Source organism: Rhinoderma darwinii, chromosome 1 (assembly GCF_050947455.1).
Source record: "Rhinoderma darwinii isolate aRhiDar2 chromosome 1, aRhiDar2.hap1, whole genome shotgun sequence".
NCBI lineage: Eukaryota > Metazoa > Chordata > Amphibia > Anura > Rhinodermatidae > Rhinoderma > Rhinoderma darwinii.
This window is the reverse complement of record NC_134687.1, coordinates 606,379,189-606,394,991: the sequence shown is the minus strand read 5'-3', so window position 1 is coordinate 606,394,991 and position 15,803 is coordinate 606,379,189. Positions and strand designations below refer to the sequence as shown.

Sequence of the window (15,803 nt, the reverse complement as noted above, 5' to 3'; positions counted from 1 at the left end):
AGCCTCTTTAACCCAAATCTTATAGTCATCAAAATGAGTCCACTACATTGTACATGACAAAAATAACATCCCCAGTGGTCCAGTGGAATTACTGTATTTAGGGATTCTTCATTTCATACGAAAATTCATGAAAAGTAGTCAAGATAAACACTTTTTTATAATCCAGAACAACCAATCAGGTGACTGATTTTATTTGGTCATTTATACCATTAAAGCATTTACCATTCTGCTCAGTGTACATGTTTTCAGAAATGCTGTAATGTTGTCATACTAGAAGATTTTATATTTTACTCTGCTGAGAACATGGTATATATGTGCGAAAAAAGTCGAGTATTTCTTTCCAGCTTATTTCCTGTGCCTTGCAGTGTCCCAGGAGCTCTCCACCCCACTGTACAAGAATATTAAAATTACTACTTAGTGACACTGGACAGAATGGGGAACCTGGTTCAAGAAGATGTCCAGCTCCTGGGTAACTACGTAAGTACACGTCCTTTTTGCCATACTTTTGCGCTCTGGCTATAGATACTTTAGCATTTAATACACTGTCACACATCTGATCATTTTCTCCCGCCAAGAACAGGATGGGACTTTTTGCTTTTTCAATAGGAAGTATAAAATCCTGGTCTTCCAGGTCTCCGTATATTTTAAGTAATACTAAGGATCCGGAGAAGGTTGTCACAGATTTTTCTAATCGAGGAGGAGCTCCTTTTAGTATGAGATCACCATAGCCGAAAGTTTGGCTAGTTACAGAAAGTCTTCCATTGATACAGATTGTAGCCACAATTTTGGGCACGAAACATGACAAGGCCAAAGCTATCTCAGCCCCTTTACTGACCCCTACAAGTCCGACTCCAGCTCTTGAAACCTAAAGAAAAAATAGGTCAATGAGAATAAACATAGGAAGTTTTATTGGATCTAGATCAAATTGTCCTATGAATGGCCAGCTTCATAGAACAATATTGTAGCGGCAAAAATGATTAGACTTTATAAAAAAAACTTGATATGCAAATTAGCTTACCTTCGGATGATTAATAAGTAAATGAGAAGCTTCTTCAAAATATTTAAGATCAACATGGTCCAGTGTTTTAGGAAGATCATCATAACCATAGTAAGCCAAAGCAAGAGAAGCAATTCCACGACTGGCCAAGAGACTACTTCGAAACTCTATAAGACCTCCGATAGCACCAAAAAGATCAATAACCCCTGGGAAAGGACCTTCACCTATGAAGTGAGAAAACAAATAATTCTTATATACAGTGTATCAGTGCAGCATCTAAGAGGCAGGATGTGGTCAGAAGGAGTTTGATAATAAGAAGATATTTTGCTAGAAAAGTGTATGTTCTCTTTATTTAGTATGTGAAAAACCTGGAAAAAGGACGGGCTGCTGGAGTGTAAGAGAAAAGTAAAGTTTCACTCCGTCTTCAGGACAGTCCAGGGTTTGGACTAACTTATGGATCTCAGCTGTGAGGGCTCCTTTAAGAAAGGTGTCATCTACTCACACCGTGCTTCCAGCCTAGAGAAGACGGGCATTGCCAGTCTGTGGAAGTCAAGAGTTCTGGTAAGACCAAATGTTTATTTTGAGGTGCTGGGCAGTAGGCAACCTGATAGCTAGGGATGTGTTTAGTTAGAGGCTGGACGGAATAGAGTTTATTTTTGCGATGTGTTTAAAAACTACTTTGCCCTGTATAAAGATCATAATGCTGATTGCTGCCAGTTTTAAACCTAATTCAAAGGGTTGTAGTGAGAATTTTCTAGTGTGCCAACCATCTTACCCCAGAGATGGTGATCCTGTCAGATAACTTGCCCCCAAGTTGTCACAACTGATAAACATAGAAAATACACTATATGGCCAAAATTATGTGGACCCCCCTCCTATTTTTTGAGTTCTGGTGTTTAAGTCACACCTACTACAAACAAGTGCAAAAAAATCAAGAACACAGCCATGTAATCTCGATACACACACATTTTGTAGTAGTAGGCGTTGTACTAAAGAGCTCAGGAACATTGAATGTGGCACTGTTATAGGATGTTGCCTTTGACACAAGTCAGTTGATGACATTTCTGATCTGCCCTGGTCAATTGTAAGTGCTATTATTTCACTGAAAGAAAAAAGGGGGGATACAAACCGACGCAACATGCATTACCTACATAAGGTGTAAACAGATGATACGGTGATGAATGTGCTCATCTGGTGATGTCGTGCTAGGAGCATGACACCCCTGGAGATGTTGACTTCGAGTTGTAGTTGATTGTCAGGGAGCTACAAGCCCCGGGTTGGAGCCCGAAACCAAATCTTTGGACCGGGTCTTGGTACGATAGTAGAATTTATGAGAGTTAGACCTATGGTAGGTGAACAACTCAAAAAAATCAACCCTTGAAGCGGTGCTGGCCCCTTGGAACGTAATTCACCGATAACCCCTAGTGTCGCATAGTAAAGAGGTTTGGATTGTCTTTATTGGATACAGCCGAAACGCGTCGCCTGTATTCAATAAAGACAATCCAAACCCACACAGTGTCTGCCTCTTTACTATGCGACACTAGGGGTTATAGGTGAATTACGTTCCAAGGGACCAGCGCCACTTCAAGGGTTGATTTTTTGAGTTGTTCACCTACCATAGGTCCAACTCTCATAAGTGCTATTATTTGGGAGCATCTGGGAGTAACAACAGCTCAGCCCCAAAGCAGTAGATCATGCGATCTCACAGTTGGACCACCAAAAGCTAATGCGCGTAGAGTGCAGAGATTTCCTATCCTTTGTAGTATCAATCGCTACAAATGGAAGTGACATCAGCACAAGAACTGTGTGTCCAGAGCTTCATGAAATGGGTTTCCATGGCCGAGCAGCTGCACACAAGCCTAAGATCACCATGCACAATGCCAAGTGTCAGCTGAACTGGTGTAAAGCAAGTTGACACTGGAGCAGAAAAAAATGTGTTCTCTGGAGGAATCTAGGTTTGGCAGATGCTACCTACTGAAATGCAGAGTGCCTACTGTAACATTTGGTGTAGGATTGATAATGGTCTGGGGCAGTTTTTCACGGTTTAGTCCCTTATTTCTAGTGAAGGGGAATGTTAATGCTACACGATACAAAGATATTTTACACAATTGTAGTTTCTAACTTTGTGGTCACAGTTTGGGGATGGGCCCTTTCCTGTTCCAGCATGACTATGCCCCTGTGCAAACAGCGAGCTCCATAAAGACATGGGGTGCGGAGCAACTTGAGTGGCTGCACAGAGCCCTGACCACAAACCCATTTAACATTTTTTGGATTAATTGGAACAATAATTTTGAGCCAGACCTTCTCATCCATGATCTCAAAAATACTCTTTTGGCTTAATGGGCACAAATTCCCACAGACACACTCCAAAATCTTGTGAAAAGCCTTCCCAGAAGAGTGGAGGCTCATATAGGTGTGTTGGCCAGGTGTTCACTTAATTCTGGCCATGAAGAGTATCTCATGAAAATTTGCTGTCTACCACTAAAAGTTTTGCCTTCATCACATCTGCCCTATGAGACAGACAAATTCTTGCTGCTTGTCATGCTTTTGTTGGTCCAGGCAGCAACCATGATGTGTTATGCTCCTCTATATGTACATTACCATCAATTACTCAAAGGGAGAACAGGTTGTATGCAAGAAGAGAGGTCTTACACCATTGTATTTAGTTTTGTAGCTTTACTGTAGTTTAAAAGTAGTTTTTTCAAACCAAGTGTTATGATCTCATTAGTTATAGTAATTTTATTTTATCCATTGAGGAACAAAACTAAATGTATTATTTACCTGGAGGAATGAATAAAGCTCCTCTGACACGGCCTTGTTTGATCTGCAGTCTCTGAACCCCAGGAGACACGTACCATCTTTCGACACAAGTAGTGGTATCAGGAGGTTTTTCAGGTAAGGCATTCAATTCCAAATGACAGTAGAGTTCTAGGTGAACATTGAAGGGACTTCCCATCACATCACGTTTTAGAAGTCTTAGGAAAGGGATAGATGACTTCAAAGCCCAGAAAAGTCCCATTGGACACACTCCATGGAAGTCTCCACCAGTGGCTGGTGAATGCTCCAGGTCAACTTTCCCCTCCATATCGCTGACATAGTAGGCTTTGGAATGAAAAAGCTTCCCTCTCTCATCCTTTAACCAAGCTCTCAAGGTTATTATTTGCTGTGGCTCAAGACCCCAAACTTGGATTTTCACTGGTTCATCTACGAGAGAGATCTCCGGAGAGGCTTTTAGGGTCATCGTATCTAAATAGCCAGAAAAGTTTCAACATTGGAAAGAAGTGAAATTGGACTTCAATCAGAGAAGCATTATTTATAAGTATACCATTAAAAATTACACTAGTGGCCCCAATTAGTTTAGATGCTGCTATTTCTGAATTTGTTAACCACTGTAGACAGTTCACAAACAGATGAGAATCATTTTCAGGATCACAGAATGAATATATTAAACTAGTTAAATCTTTTTTTGTCACACAAAATCATATCAGTACAATTTCCATATTCTTCTTGGTGAGCGAGCATTGAGTAGAGAGGAGGACAAACTAAGGATACACATCATCCTGACATCTAATCTTTGCAGATCTACCCATTTGTTGCTTGATGGCCAGATACACAACTGAACCATAATGCACGCAGTCGACTGCGCTATTGATTCCGTCGGAAAAACGGAAACCTGCCGGAACGGTGACAAACGGAGCCCATTAGCAATGTTTCCCTCACCATTGATATCAATGGTGATGCAAACGGAAACTAAGGTTTCCGTTTGACTTTCCTTTGAGGGATTCCACAACTCAAACCTCCGACGGAACCCCTGAACAGAAAGCGAACGCTGATGTGAACCGGCCCTTACTTAAAGGGAATGTATCACCTATATTTTTTTTGTTTACCTAATCACAACCAGATAGTGAAACAATCTTTTTTCTAATCTACCTTCTATTTTCTGTACATGATTATGGGGACAGGCATATTACCTGAGCTCCTGTTAACAGCATTTAGAGATATGCTTTACAGCAGCCACATGGACCATAGGAACCTTTGAACAGGAGGGGACCCATTGACTTCTAAGGGAGAGTTTTCTAGGCATGCTCTGTGTCCATCACCTATTGTCAATGGTGGATCCTGTGTTATGTGTATATAGGTGTTACCTTTCATTGTAATCCTGCCGGTGATGATAATAAGATGATGCTGAGAAGTGATCTCTACAGAACAGGAAGGGTCAGTCTATTATGAATGGTGGATCCTGTGTTCTCTATATATAGGTGTTACCTGTCAGTGTAATCCTGCCTGTGATAATGAGATGACTGCGGAGAAATTATCTCTACAGAACAGGAAGTGTCAGTCTATTATTAATGGCGGATCCTACAGGTGTTACGTGTCAGTGTAATCATGCCTGTGATGATAATGAGATGACTGCGGAGAAGTGATCTCTACAGAACAGGAAGGGTCAGTCTATTATTAATGGCGGATCCTACAGGTGTTACGTGTCAGTGTAATCCTGCCTAGGATGATAATGAGATGACTACTGAGAAGTGATCTCTACAGAAAAGAAAGGGTCAGTCTATGAGAAGCAGGACACACACTAAGGCCAGGGCGGTGAGATCTGAACATACACGTTCACCTTACAGCTGGTGGACATACCTCGGACAACCAATTCATACTGCAAGTGCCCCATTAACAGATTAAAAAAAAAAGGATGAATAAGTTCATATTAATATTTTCTAGTATAGAGGATAATTATGGGGATGTCTGTGGTGAGAGAATCTCGTTAACACAGGCATCAGATGTATGCTGTTTAGTTTTTCTTGAGGAACCCCCTTGGTGCACGAAGTGTCATTGGTGAATATTTTAACACGATCAATGCTGTATTCTTTAAGGTTGTTTTTGTATGACTACATGTAGATTTAAACTTAATAATTTTATTATTACGTTTTGTAGTTACTACTAGAATACAAAAAGCAGATTAAGTTTTAGTATTCTCAGCTGGTGGAGCATGTCCCTTGGTGCAAGGGGAAAGGCAACAAGCCACTGAGCCTTGGCCAGTTAGCTATAGGGCTAAATGGCCAACTAAATCTAAATCTTTGCCCTGGTGAAGGAAAGCCTAGCTACGACTATTAGGGTTGTTGTGAGAGACAGGGTAATCAACAATGCAGTAGAAGGATGCCGAAACTATAGACAAACTTACCTGAGGTCAAACATAAGCGATGAGCAGCAAACCAGACGAGAAACAGGAGAGTCACAAGCTAAAGTGCAGTTTTACAATCCGGGATAGATACTAAGCAAACAAGATATCAGGATTTAAATAGTTAAATAGCACACACTTCATCTTGATTGGTTAAGTACACTATACATTAGAAATAAAAAAATCAGACGTCATCGCTGCTCCCTCCAGAGGTAGAACAAAGTAGTGTCAAGACAGAAGGGACCACCAGTCCTCTCTCGTGTTGTACCCATCCTATGGAACTCTGTGCCTCGTTCCATAAGACTCTCTCATAGCTTTAAAATAAATGTGCTCTTTTAAACACCATTTTTTTTATTTTATTTTTTATCTAAATAGGTTAAAATTCAGTGCTCATTAATTTATTTATATATCTTTTTAGAGGTTACATAGGTTAAAAAAAAGACACAGGTGCATCAAGTTCAACCTTTCTCAATAAATTACAGAACATTCATTGCTTGATTAATTATCACCCTCAATGCCATTCGTCAGTAAATAATCATCTAGCCTTTTATTAAGTGCTGATATAGTATCTGCCATTATAACCTCTTGGGGTGGGGCATTCCATAGTTTGACTACTCTAACTGTATAGAACCCTTTCCTATAGTGATGTCTGAAACGTCTTTCTTCCACACGTAATGAATGAGGTTAAAGCTCAATTTTTCTGATAGTTGATAAAATTCTGGCTGCCTACAGCAACCACTGGAGGGAGCGTAGGTGCTTACTGTATACTGTTTATGCATTGAACTCATAAATAACACAGTATGCAGTGAGCTCCTAAGCTCCCCCTAGTGGTGACTGAGGGCAGCCAGAATCCTACCTTTTTAATTTGAGGTACATTCAGGAGATTTGAAGCTCTGTATGAAAAAAACAGCTCTGACCGCTATACACTTGTATTATGAAATTGAACCGCACAGAATGTTTTACCACACTCATGGTCCGCATACAACCTGACCTGCTGTTCTGATGTTGCTCTCTTTGTTGCATCGATTTGCACTCTATGTATGTCTTGGCACAAATACTGTCTGGGTGACTGGTTAAATTGCATTATTTATATTCCCCCTATTGTCCATACAATAGCTGGTACACTTGACAACATCAGCATTTTGTTCTCATAGTCTCACTCCCCTAATTCCCTGTAAAGTATCTGCTCTTTGGGGCAGAGCCCACAAACTATTTTTTTCCCCATTTGGTATGTTTACAGCATACCCTCTGTTGAATATGTTATTGTGTAGCCCTACATTGTATATCCTGTAAAATCTACATAGGAAGGATTACGAAGTGCCCATTAGGACCACAGCAGTGGCCCTCCAGGGTCTAGTTGAGTAGACTCCCCCTCTTTTACATGCCCCAATAGAGCAAATGAAAAGTGGACACTATAAGGGAGTGATAGTGGTTACCCACAAAACAATCGACCCCCATCATTATCCCAACAATCCTTATATAGGAGCCATATTGAACCCAAAAAAGGCTGTCTCAATCAGGGGTAGCTTATTAGAAGTGCAATCGGTTCTCATTTACCCCCCCCCCCCCCAAAAAAAAAAGGAAAATAGAAGAAAATAAACGTGGAGTGTAAATTTTCTCGTATGTCCTCTTCCTTCCACTCAAAACTCTTCCTTCACAATTCCATTGTAAGTTTACATTCCATACATAACTAAGGACCCCCTTCCCTTTTCACAACACCCCCCCCCCACACCTCCTTTAACAGGGTAGAAAAAGAAATCATAAAAACATAAATGTCCTTATTTCTCTCATTCCTCATCCTCCTCCCCCTCTCATAGCATAGTATATTTTTTCCATATTACTTCTTTCCCAGTATATATTTCCATTGGGCCTTTCTTATTCACTTTATGAATGACTAGTTTAAACTTCATTTTTATTTATCTAGTTTTTCAGCCCCTCAATGTTGGTCACTTATTCGTTAACCATTCTCTGCTTATGGCCAAATGGGCCGTAAAGAACAGTTTATAAAGTATTGGCAGTTTTGCTGTATGTATGCTGTATCTCGCTTAGGTCTCCCCAATATCCTGCAAGGAAATCTGTTCTCCACTTGATATATTACCTATAGTATTTTACAGATTTCATTCCCGAATTTTCTTACTTTACTAAAATACCACCATTCATGTTCCAGATCTGCATTCTCTTGGGAACACCTGTGAACCTTTTGCGGAGTCTCTATTCCCCATTTTATATAGCCATAACACCGTGAAATATAACTTATACACCATCAAGAATTGGAAGTCTTCATGTGGCTGGAGAAACACCAGAGCCATAAATATTTCTCATCTGTTTTCTCCAAATAATCCTTTCCCACCTTTTTTAAGCCAGAATATTTATATCTTTACCTGTCTCATACAAAGTACAGTATATCCGTGACATTTCCCCTCTGGTATGAATAGACATATCAGTAATGTATGTAACAGAACTCGTGATATTCACAGCAAATCTTCCCTTGTCCCCTGAAGCATTCACAGTACTTTTAATTTGGTTTCAACTGTATTTTTATTGAAAATTTTCAAAGTATACATATGACATAAAAATACATGACAGAACAGTAAATTTCAATAGACAAACAAGACATCAGGGAAAAGACACAGGGGAAAAAAAGGGGGGGAGGGATAGTCAGATCTCAACCAACGACCTAATCTTGAGATATCCGTAACCAATACTTGTCCCACGGGTCCCACACCACTTTGAACCTGTCCAGTTCATTGTCAATAGAGGCCGTCATATGTTCCATTGTACGTATTTCCCTAATTCTAGTTACTAAGTCGATGTGAGAGGGAGAGGCTCTGTCACCAGATTCTCAAATCCCTATCTCCTATTGCATGTGATCGGCGCTGCAATGTAGATAACAGTAACGTGTTTTTTTTTGTTTAAAAAACGTTCATTTTTGGCCAAGTTATGAGCTATTTTATATATATGCAAATGAGGTTTGAAATGGACAACTGGGCGTTTTTTTTTTCGTTATGTCCAACTGGGCATGTATTGTGTTTTTAACTGGGCGTGTTTACGTGTATGACGCTGACCAATCAGTGACCAGTCAGCATCATACACTCATCTCCATTGATTTACACAGCAGCGATGTGCAGCCACATACACAGAGATTAACGTTAATCAAGTGTCCTAATAATGAATACACATGATCATCCAGTCTGGGCGTCATGTGTATTCAGAATCCTGACACTTCTGACTCTTTTCTTTGAGATTTCTAGCAAGGGAAACGAAATCTCGCGAGATTACGGAGGTAAACGAGATTTCGTTTCCCTTGCTGGAAATCTCACAGAAAAGATTCAGAAGTGTCAGGATTCTGAATACACATGACGTCCAGGCTGGATTTCATGTGTATTCATTATCAGGACACTTGATTAACGTTAATCTCTGTGTATGTGGCTGCACATCGCTGCTGTGTAAATCAATGGAGATCAGTGTATGATGCTGACTGGTCACTGATTGGTCAGCGTCATACACGTAAACAAGCCCAGTTAAAAACACAGTACACGCCCAGTTGGACATAACGAAAAAAAACGCCCAGTTGTCCATTTCAAACCTCATTTGCATATATATAAAATAGCTCATAACTTGGCCAAAAATGAACGTTTTAAAAAAAAAAAACACGTTACTGTTATCTACATTGCAGCGCCGATCACATGCAATAGGAGAAAGGGATTTGAGAATCTGGTGACAGAGCCTCTTTAAGCCAGAATATTTACCTGTCTCATACAAAGTACAGTATATCCGTGACATTTCCCCTCAGTAATGTATGTAACAGAACTCGTGATATTCACAGCAAATCTTCCCTTGTCCCCTAAGGTATTCACAGCAAGTTCTCTCATGTCCCCTGAAGCATTCACAGTACTTTTAATTTGTCAATATCTCAGCGAACATATTCGTAATACAGTTGAATAACATACAGTGAAACCTGTTTGAGCCAACCACCCAAAATTGTACATAAAAATTGTATTTTGTGGGGGTGGTCCTCTCACAGAAAATAGTACACAGAATGAGTGTGTAATGCAGTCAGCAAACACGAACAGCACACAAATAAACAGCCCTCTCATTCTTAGTCCCCCGCATGGTTCCCTCTCATTCCTAGTCCCCAGCTTGGCTTTTCTCTCATTCATAGTCCCCAGCATGACCCCCCTATTATTCTTGGTGCCCAGAATGGCTCCCCTCTCATTCTTAGTTTCCAACATGGCTCCCTTCTCAGTACTCAGCATGGCTCCCCTCTCATTTGTTGTCTCCAGCATGGCTCCCTTCCCATTCTTAGTCCCCGGCAGGGTTCCCCTCTTATTCCTAGTCTTTAGCTTGACTCCCTTCTCACTCATAGTCCCCAGCATGCCTCCCCTCTCATCCTTAGTCCCCAGCATGGCTCGTCTCATCCTTAGTCCCCAGCATGGCTCCCTTCTTATTCCTAGTCCCTAGCATGGCTCCCTTCTTATTCCTAGTCCCTAGCATGCTCCCCTTTCATCCTTAGTCCCCAGCATGGCTCCCCTCTCATCCTTAGTCCCCAGCATGGCTCCCCTCTCATCCTTAGTCCCCAGCATGGCTCCAGTCTCATCCTTAGTCCCCAGCATGGCTCCAGTCTCATCCTTAGTCCCCAGCATGGCTCCAGTCTCATCCTTAGTCCCCAGCATGTCTCCCCTCTCATTCCTAGTCCTTAGCTTGACTCCCATCTCATTCATTTTCCACAGAATGGCTCCCCTCTTATTCTTAGCCCCCAGCATGGCTCTCTTCTCATTCTTAGTCGATGGAATGGCTCCCTTCTCATTCCTATTCCCGATCATGGCTTCCTTCTATTCTTAGTCCTTAGCATGGCTCTCCTCTCATTCCTAGTCCCCAGCTTGGCTCCCCTCTCATTCTTAGTTCCCAGCATGGCTCCCCTCTCATTCTTAGTCCCCAGCATGGCTCCCCTCTCATTCTTAGTCCCCAGCATGGCTCCCCTCTCATGCTTAGTCCCCAGCATGGCTCCCCTCTCATGCTTCGTCCCCAGCATGGCTCCCCTCTCATTAACAGTCCCCAGCATGGTCTCCACTAATGCCTGATCCTTAGCATGGCTTCCCTCTTGGTGCCCGGCATGTGCATTGCTCTAATTCGGAGTCCCTAGCATGGTACCCCTCTCATTCATAGTCCACAGCATATCTCCCCTCTCATTCTTAGCCACAAACATGGCTCCCCTCTCATTCATAGTCCCCCAATATGGCCTCCCTCTCGTTCCTGGTCCCCAGCATGGACTCCCTCTCCTTCCTGGTCCCCAGCATGGCCTCCCTCTCCTTCCTGATCCCCAGCATGGCCTCCCTCTCCTTCCTGGTCCCCAGCATGGCCTCCCTCTCCTTCCTGGTCCCCAGAATGGCCTCCCTCTCCTTCCTGGTCCCCAGCATGGCCTCCCTCTCCTTCCTGGTCCCCAGCATGGCCACCCTCTCCTTCCTGATCCTTAGCTTGACTCCCCTCTCATTCATACTCCCCAGCATGGCTCCCCTCTTATTCTTAGCCCCCAGCATGGCTCCCTTCTCATTCCTAGTCCCTAGCATGTCTCCCTTCTCATTCTTAGTCCCCAGCACGGTCTCCACTAATTCCTGGTCTTTAGCATGGCTCCCCCCTTGGTGCACGGCCTGTGCACTCCTCTAATTCTGAGTTCTTAGCATGGTATGCCTCTCATTCTTAGTCCCCACAATGGCTCCCCTCTCATTCTTAGTCCCCAGCATGTCTCCCCTCATTCTTAGTCCCTAGCATGGCTCCCCTCTTATTCTCAGTCCCCAGCATGGTCTCCACTAATTACTGGTCCTTAGCATGGCTCCCATCTTAGTGCCCAGCCTGTGCACTCCTCTAGTTTTGAGTCCCCATCATGGCACCCCTCTAAATTGTGGTCCCCAGCATAACTCCACTCTTGGTCCACAGCATGGCTCCTATGTCATTCCTGGTCCCCATTATGGTTCCCCTCTCATTCTTAGTCCCCAGCATCCCCACACTCATTCTTATACAGTACAGGACACCAGCATGCTTATTCTTATTCTTAGACCCCAGTCAGGCTCCACTTTTCAGATCCTTTCTCACTGCTAACCTTGACAAACCAGTGGCAGTGGTCAGGCTCCCTTGATTAGCAATTCCGCAGACTGTTCAGTGCAGCATGACGCATGCCACACCTTCCCCTTATCGGACATCCCCCTCCTTTTCTATGACGATCCATGGTGCTGGAAATGCTCTTTCTCCTGCTCCTTCTGCCCCAATGAAGGGGCGTGATGTTGGCAACTTCTCTTCCTTGATGTGCCAAGCAAGTCTCCAACACCTGCTCTCTCCAGACCAGTGATGCGGCGTGGCATGCACCTGCGTCCAGATAAGATACAGTGAATGGAAGTCTGATTTGTCGTCATTTTAAAGGGATTCCCACTGAAAATTTTTCTCAAAAACTAATCTTTTGTCGGAACAGAGGTTGGTCTACTTATAGAGGGGAAGCTTCGATAGACTATAATGGTAGGAAAGAATCACAGAAAAATTCGGTCTGTGTGGAGAGTCTTCTCAAAGGGGTGATTTTCTGAGGAGGGCTCACTGTAAATGTTTGTGTTCTCAGAGTACCATCTTCAAAAAAATAAATAAATAATGAATTACCCTTACATTTTCCAATATCGAAAATCAGTGATTTTACCCATTTCCGCAAGAAGGGGATGAGAACATTGGGGTAAAATTAACCCCCTTAACGCTCTGCTCAATACTATTACGTTGGGTTGAGTGCATCGTTCGCGCTCAGCAATAGTGCGGCGCGGCTTAAACTCTGCGCCATTTCCCCCCGCCACATGTATAAGCTGTGATAACACAGCTCATTACCCATTGACCAATCGCACAATTGCTGCTTTTGGTCACCACATCGCTAAAAAAAAAATTTAATAAAGGTCGTATGTACCCCAAAATGATACCATTTAAAACTAATTAAAAAAAAGCTATGGCTCTCAGAATATGGCAACACAAAAAGTGCAGAGTGTGCCAAATCCCCCTCCCTAATTCAAAATATTAGAGTTTTAAACCTCTGCTGAATTTGTTATTGTATATCCAAAAATTATATATTCTCAATATACAGTATGTTTTGCCTCCCCATAATCTGGAATAGATGGAGAAAGGTATTTTCTATTGAAAGGAATGATTATTCATTGCCCATTGGGACCACAGCAGCGGCCATCCAGGGTCCAGATTGTGCAGACTTCCCCTATTACCTTTACATGCCCCAATAGTGCAAATGAAAAGCGAACAACCCCTTTAAATGTAGTAAAATGGCAGCCCTCGGTTGACAATGGAATGTGTTGTGCGGTTTGTAATGTAAACTTTTATTAATTGCAACTTAATTAAATACAATGACTGAAAGAAAAACAATATAACATTAAAGAGGCTCTGTCACCAGATTTTGCAACCGATCGGCGCTGCAATGTAGATAAGAGTAACGTTTTTTGTTTTTTTTAAAAACGAGCATTTTTGGCCAAGTTATGACCATTTTTATATTTATGTAAATGAGGCTTTCTAAAGTACAACTGGGCGTGTATTGTGTGTACATCTGGGCGTTTTTACTTCTTTTACTAGCTGGGCGTTGTGAATAGAAGTGGATGATGCTGACGAATCCGCATCATCCACTTCTCTTCACAACACCCAGCTTCTGGCAGTGCACAGACACATAGCGTGTTCTCGAGAGATCACGCTGTGACGTCACTTCCTGCCCCAGGTCCTGCATCGTGTCGGACGAGCGAGGACACATCGGCACCAGAGGCTAAATTTGATTCTGCAGCAGCATCAGTGTTTGCAGGTAAATCGATGTAGCTACTTACCTGCAAACGCTGATGCTGCTGCAGAATCATCTGTAGCCTCTGGTGCCGATGTGTCCTCGCTCGTCCGACACGATGCAGGACCTGGGACAGGAAGTGACGTCACAGCGTGATCTCTCGAGAACACGCTATGTGTCTGTGCACTGCCAGAAGCTGGGCGTTGTGAAGAGAAGTGGATGATGCTGATTCGTCAGCATCATTCACTTCTATTCACAACGCCCAGCTAGTAAAAGAAGTAAAAACGCCCAGATGTACATACATAATACACACCCAGTTGTACTTTAACTTTAAACACGCCCAGTTGTACTTTAGAAAGCCTCATTTACATAAATATAAAAATGGTCATAACTTGGCCAAAAATGCTCGTTTTTAAAAAAACAAAACGTTACTCTTATCTACATTGCAGCGCCAATCTGCTGCAATAGCAGATAGGGGTTGCAAAATCTGGTGACAGAGCCTCTTTAAGTATATAAAAATAAAATTCCAAAGGGGCCTTCTGGGACTAAAATATTTATGGCCTATCCTATTCTTAGTCAGTAGACGGTAGTCAGACTCCCAGCAGCCCCATCGATCAGCTGCGTAAGGGGCGCCAATCACTGGAGCTCCGCTTCCCCTTCATTATTTACCCAGACACAGTGCTATACATTTGGTTTGGTAGTACTGCAGCTCAGTACTATTCATGTGGGACTAAGCTGCAGTACCAGGCACAGCCACTACGAAATATACGGCGCTGTGCCCTTCATGCAGTTGAGCAGCAAGACTGCCAGGAGTCGGACACCCAACAATCAGATACTGATAGCATATCTTAAAGATGACCATCAAGATTACAGACCCAGAAAATCCCTTTAAAGAGGCTCTGTCACCACATTAAAAGTGGCCTATATTGTACATGTGATCGGCGCTGTAATGTAGATTACAGCAGTGTTTTTTATTTAGAAAACCGATAATTTTTGATGGAGTTATGACCTATATTAGATTTATGCTAATGAGTTTCTCAATGGACAACTGGGCGTGTTTTACTATATGGCCAAGTGGGCGTTGTGGAGAGAAGTGTATGACGCTCATCAATCAGCGTCATACACTTCTCTCCATTCATTTATACAGCACATAGCGATATAGCTATATCGCTATGTGCAGCCACATAAACACACTATAACGTTACTGCAGTGTCCTGACAGTGAATATACATTACCTCCAGCCAGGACGGGATGTGTATTCAGAATCCTGATCACTTCTCTGTGAGTTACAGCACAGCGAGATCTCGCTGTGAATGATAGTTTACAGCGTAATCTCGCGAGACTACGCCTGCTATGCTGTAAATCACAGAAACGCTACAGAAGTGTCAGGATTCTGAATACACATCACGTCCTCGCTGGAGGTAATGTATATTCATTGTCATGAAACTGCAGTAATGTTAAAGTGTGTTTATGTGGCAGCACATAGCGATATAGCTATATCGCTATTTGCTGTGTAAATGAATGGAGAGAAGTGTATGACGCTGATTGGTCACTGATTGGTCAGCGTCATACACTCCTCTGTACAACACAGAAAAAGGCCATACTTACAAATGGACACAGACAGGTCAGAAACGCTGATGAAGGCGAGTGAGCAGGTGCTTTAAATAATAATAGCCACTCCCACTAGTCTTGAGAGGAGTGGTGTGTGGTGCACGAGATGTGTAGTAAAAAATAATAAATAAATAGTGTATGTGCAAGTGATAATAATATAATAATTGCGCCTCATGACTTACACACTATCCCTCCATGTTTCACACACCCGCACCCCA

General features: G+C 42.5%; 1 protein-coding gene across 1 annotated transcript; it reads right to left on the bottom strand.

Moving 5' to 3' along the window:
- Positions 1-220: 220 nt before the first annotated feature.
- LOC142690074 (acyl-coenzyme A amino acid N-acyltransferase 1-like) lies at positions 221-10,594 on the bottom strand. The gene is made up of 4 exons (XM_075847590.1): positions 10,255-10,594; positions 3,779-4,243; positions 1,019-1,221; positions 221-865 (listed from the first exon to the last, which is right to left on the bottom strand). The coding sequence occupies exons 1-4, from the start codon at positions 10,592-10,594 to the stop codon at positions 281-283; spliced, it is 1,593 nt and encodes a 530-aa protein (XP_075703705.1). The 3' UTR covers positions 221-280.
- Positions 10,595-15,803: the final 5,209 nt, after the last annotated feature.

Coding starts and splice junctions, on each gene's coding strand:
- LOC142690074 (XM_075847590.1), bottom strand. CDS start 10,594: ATGAGACGAGCCATGCTGGGGACTAAGGATGAGAGGGGAGGCATGCTG. Junction 1,222..3,778: donor AGCTTTATTCATTCCTCCAG/GTAAATAATACA, acceptor CTCACTTCATAG/GTGAAGGTCCTTTCCCAGGG. Junction 866..1,018: donor TACTTATTAATCATCCGAAG/GTAAGCTAATTT, acceptor TTTTTTCTTTAG/GTTTCAAGAGCTGGAGTCGG.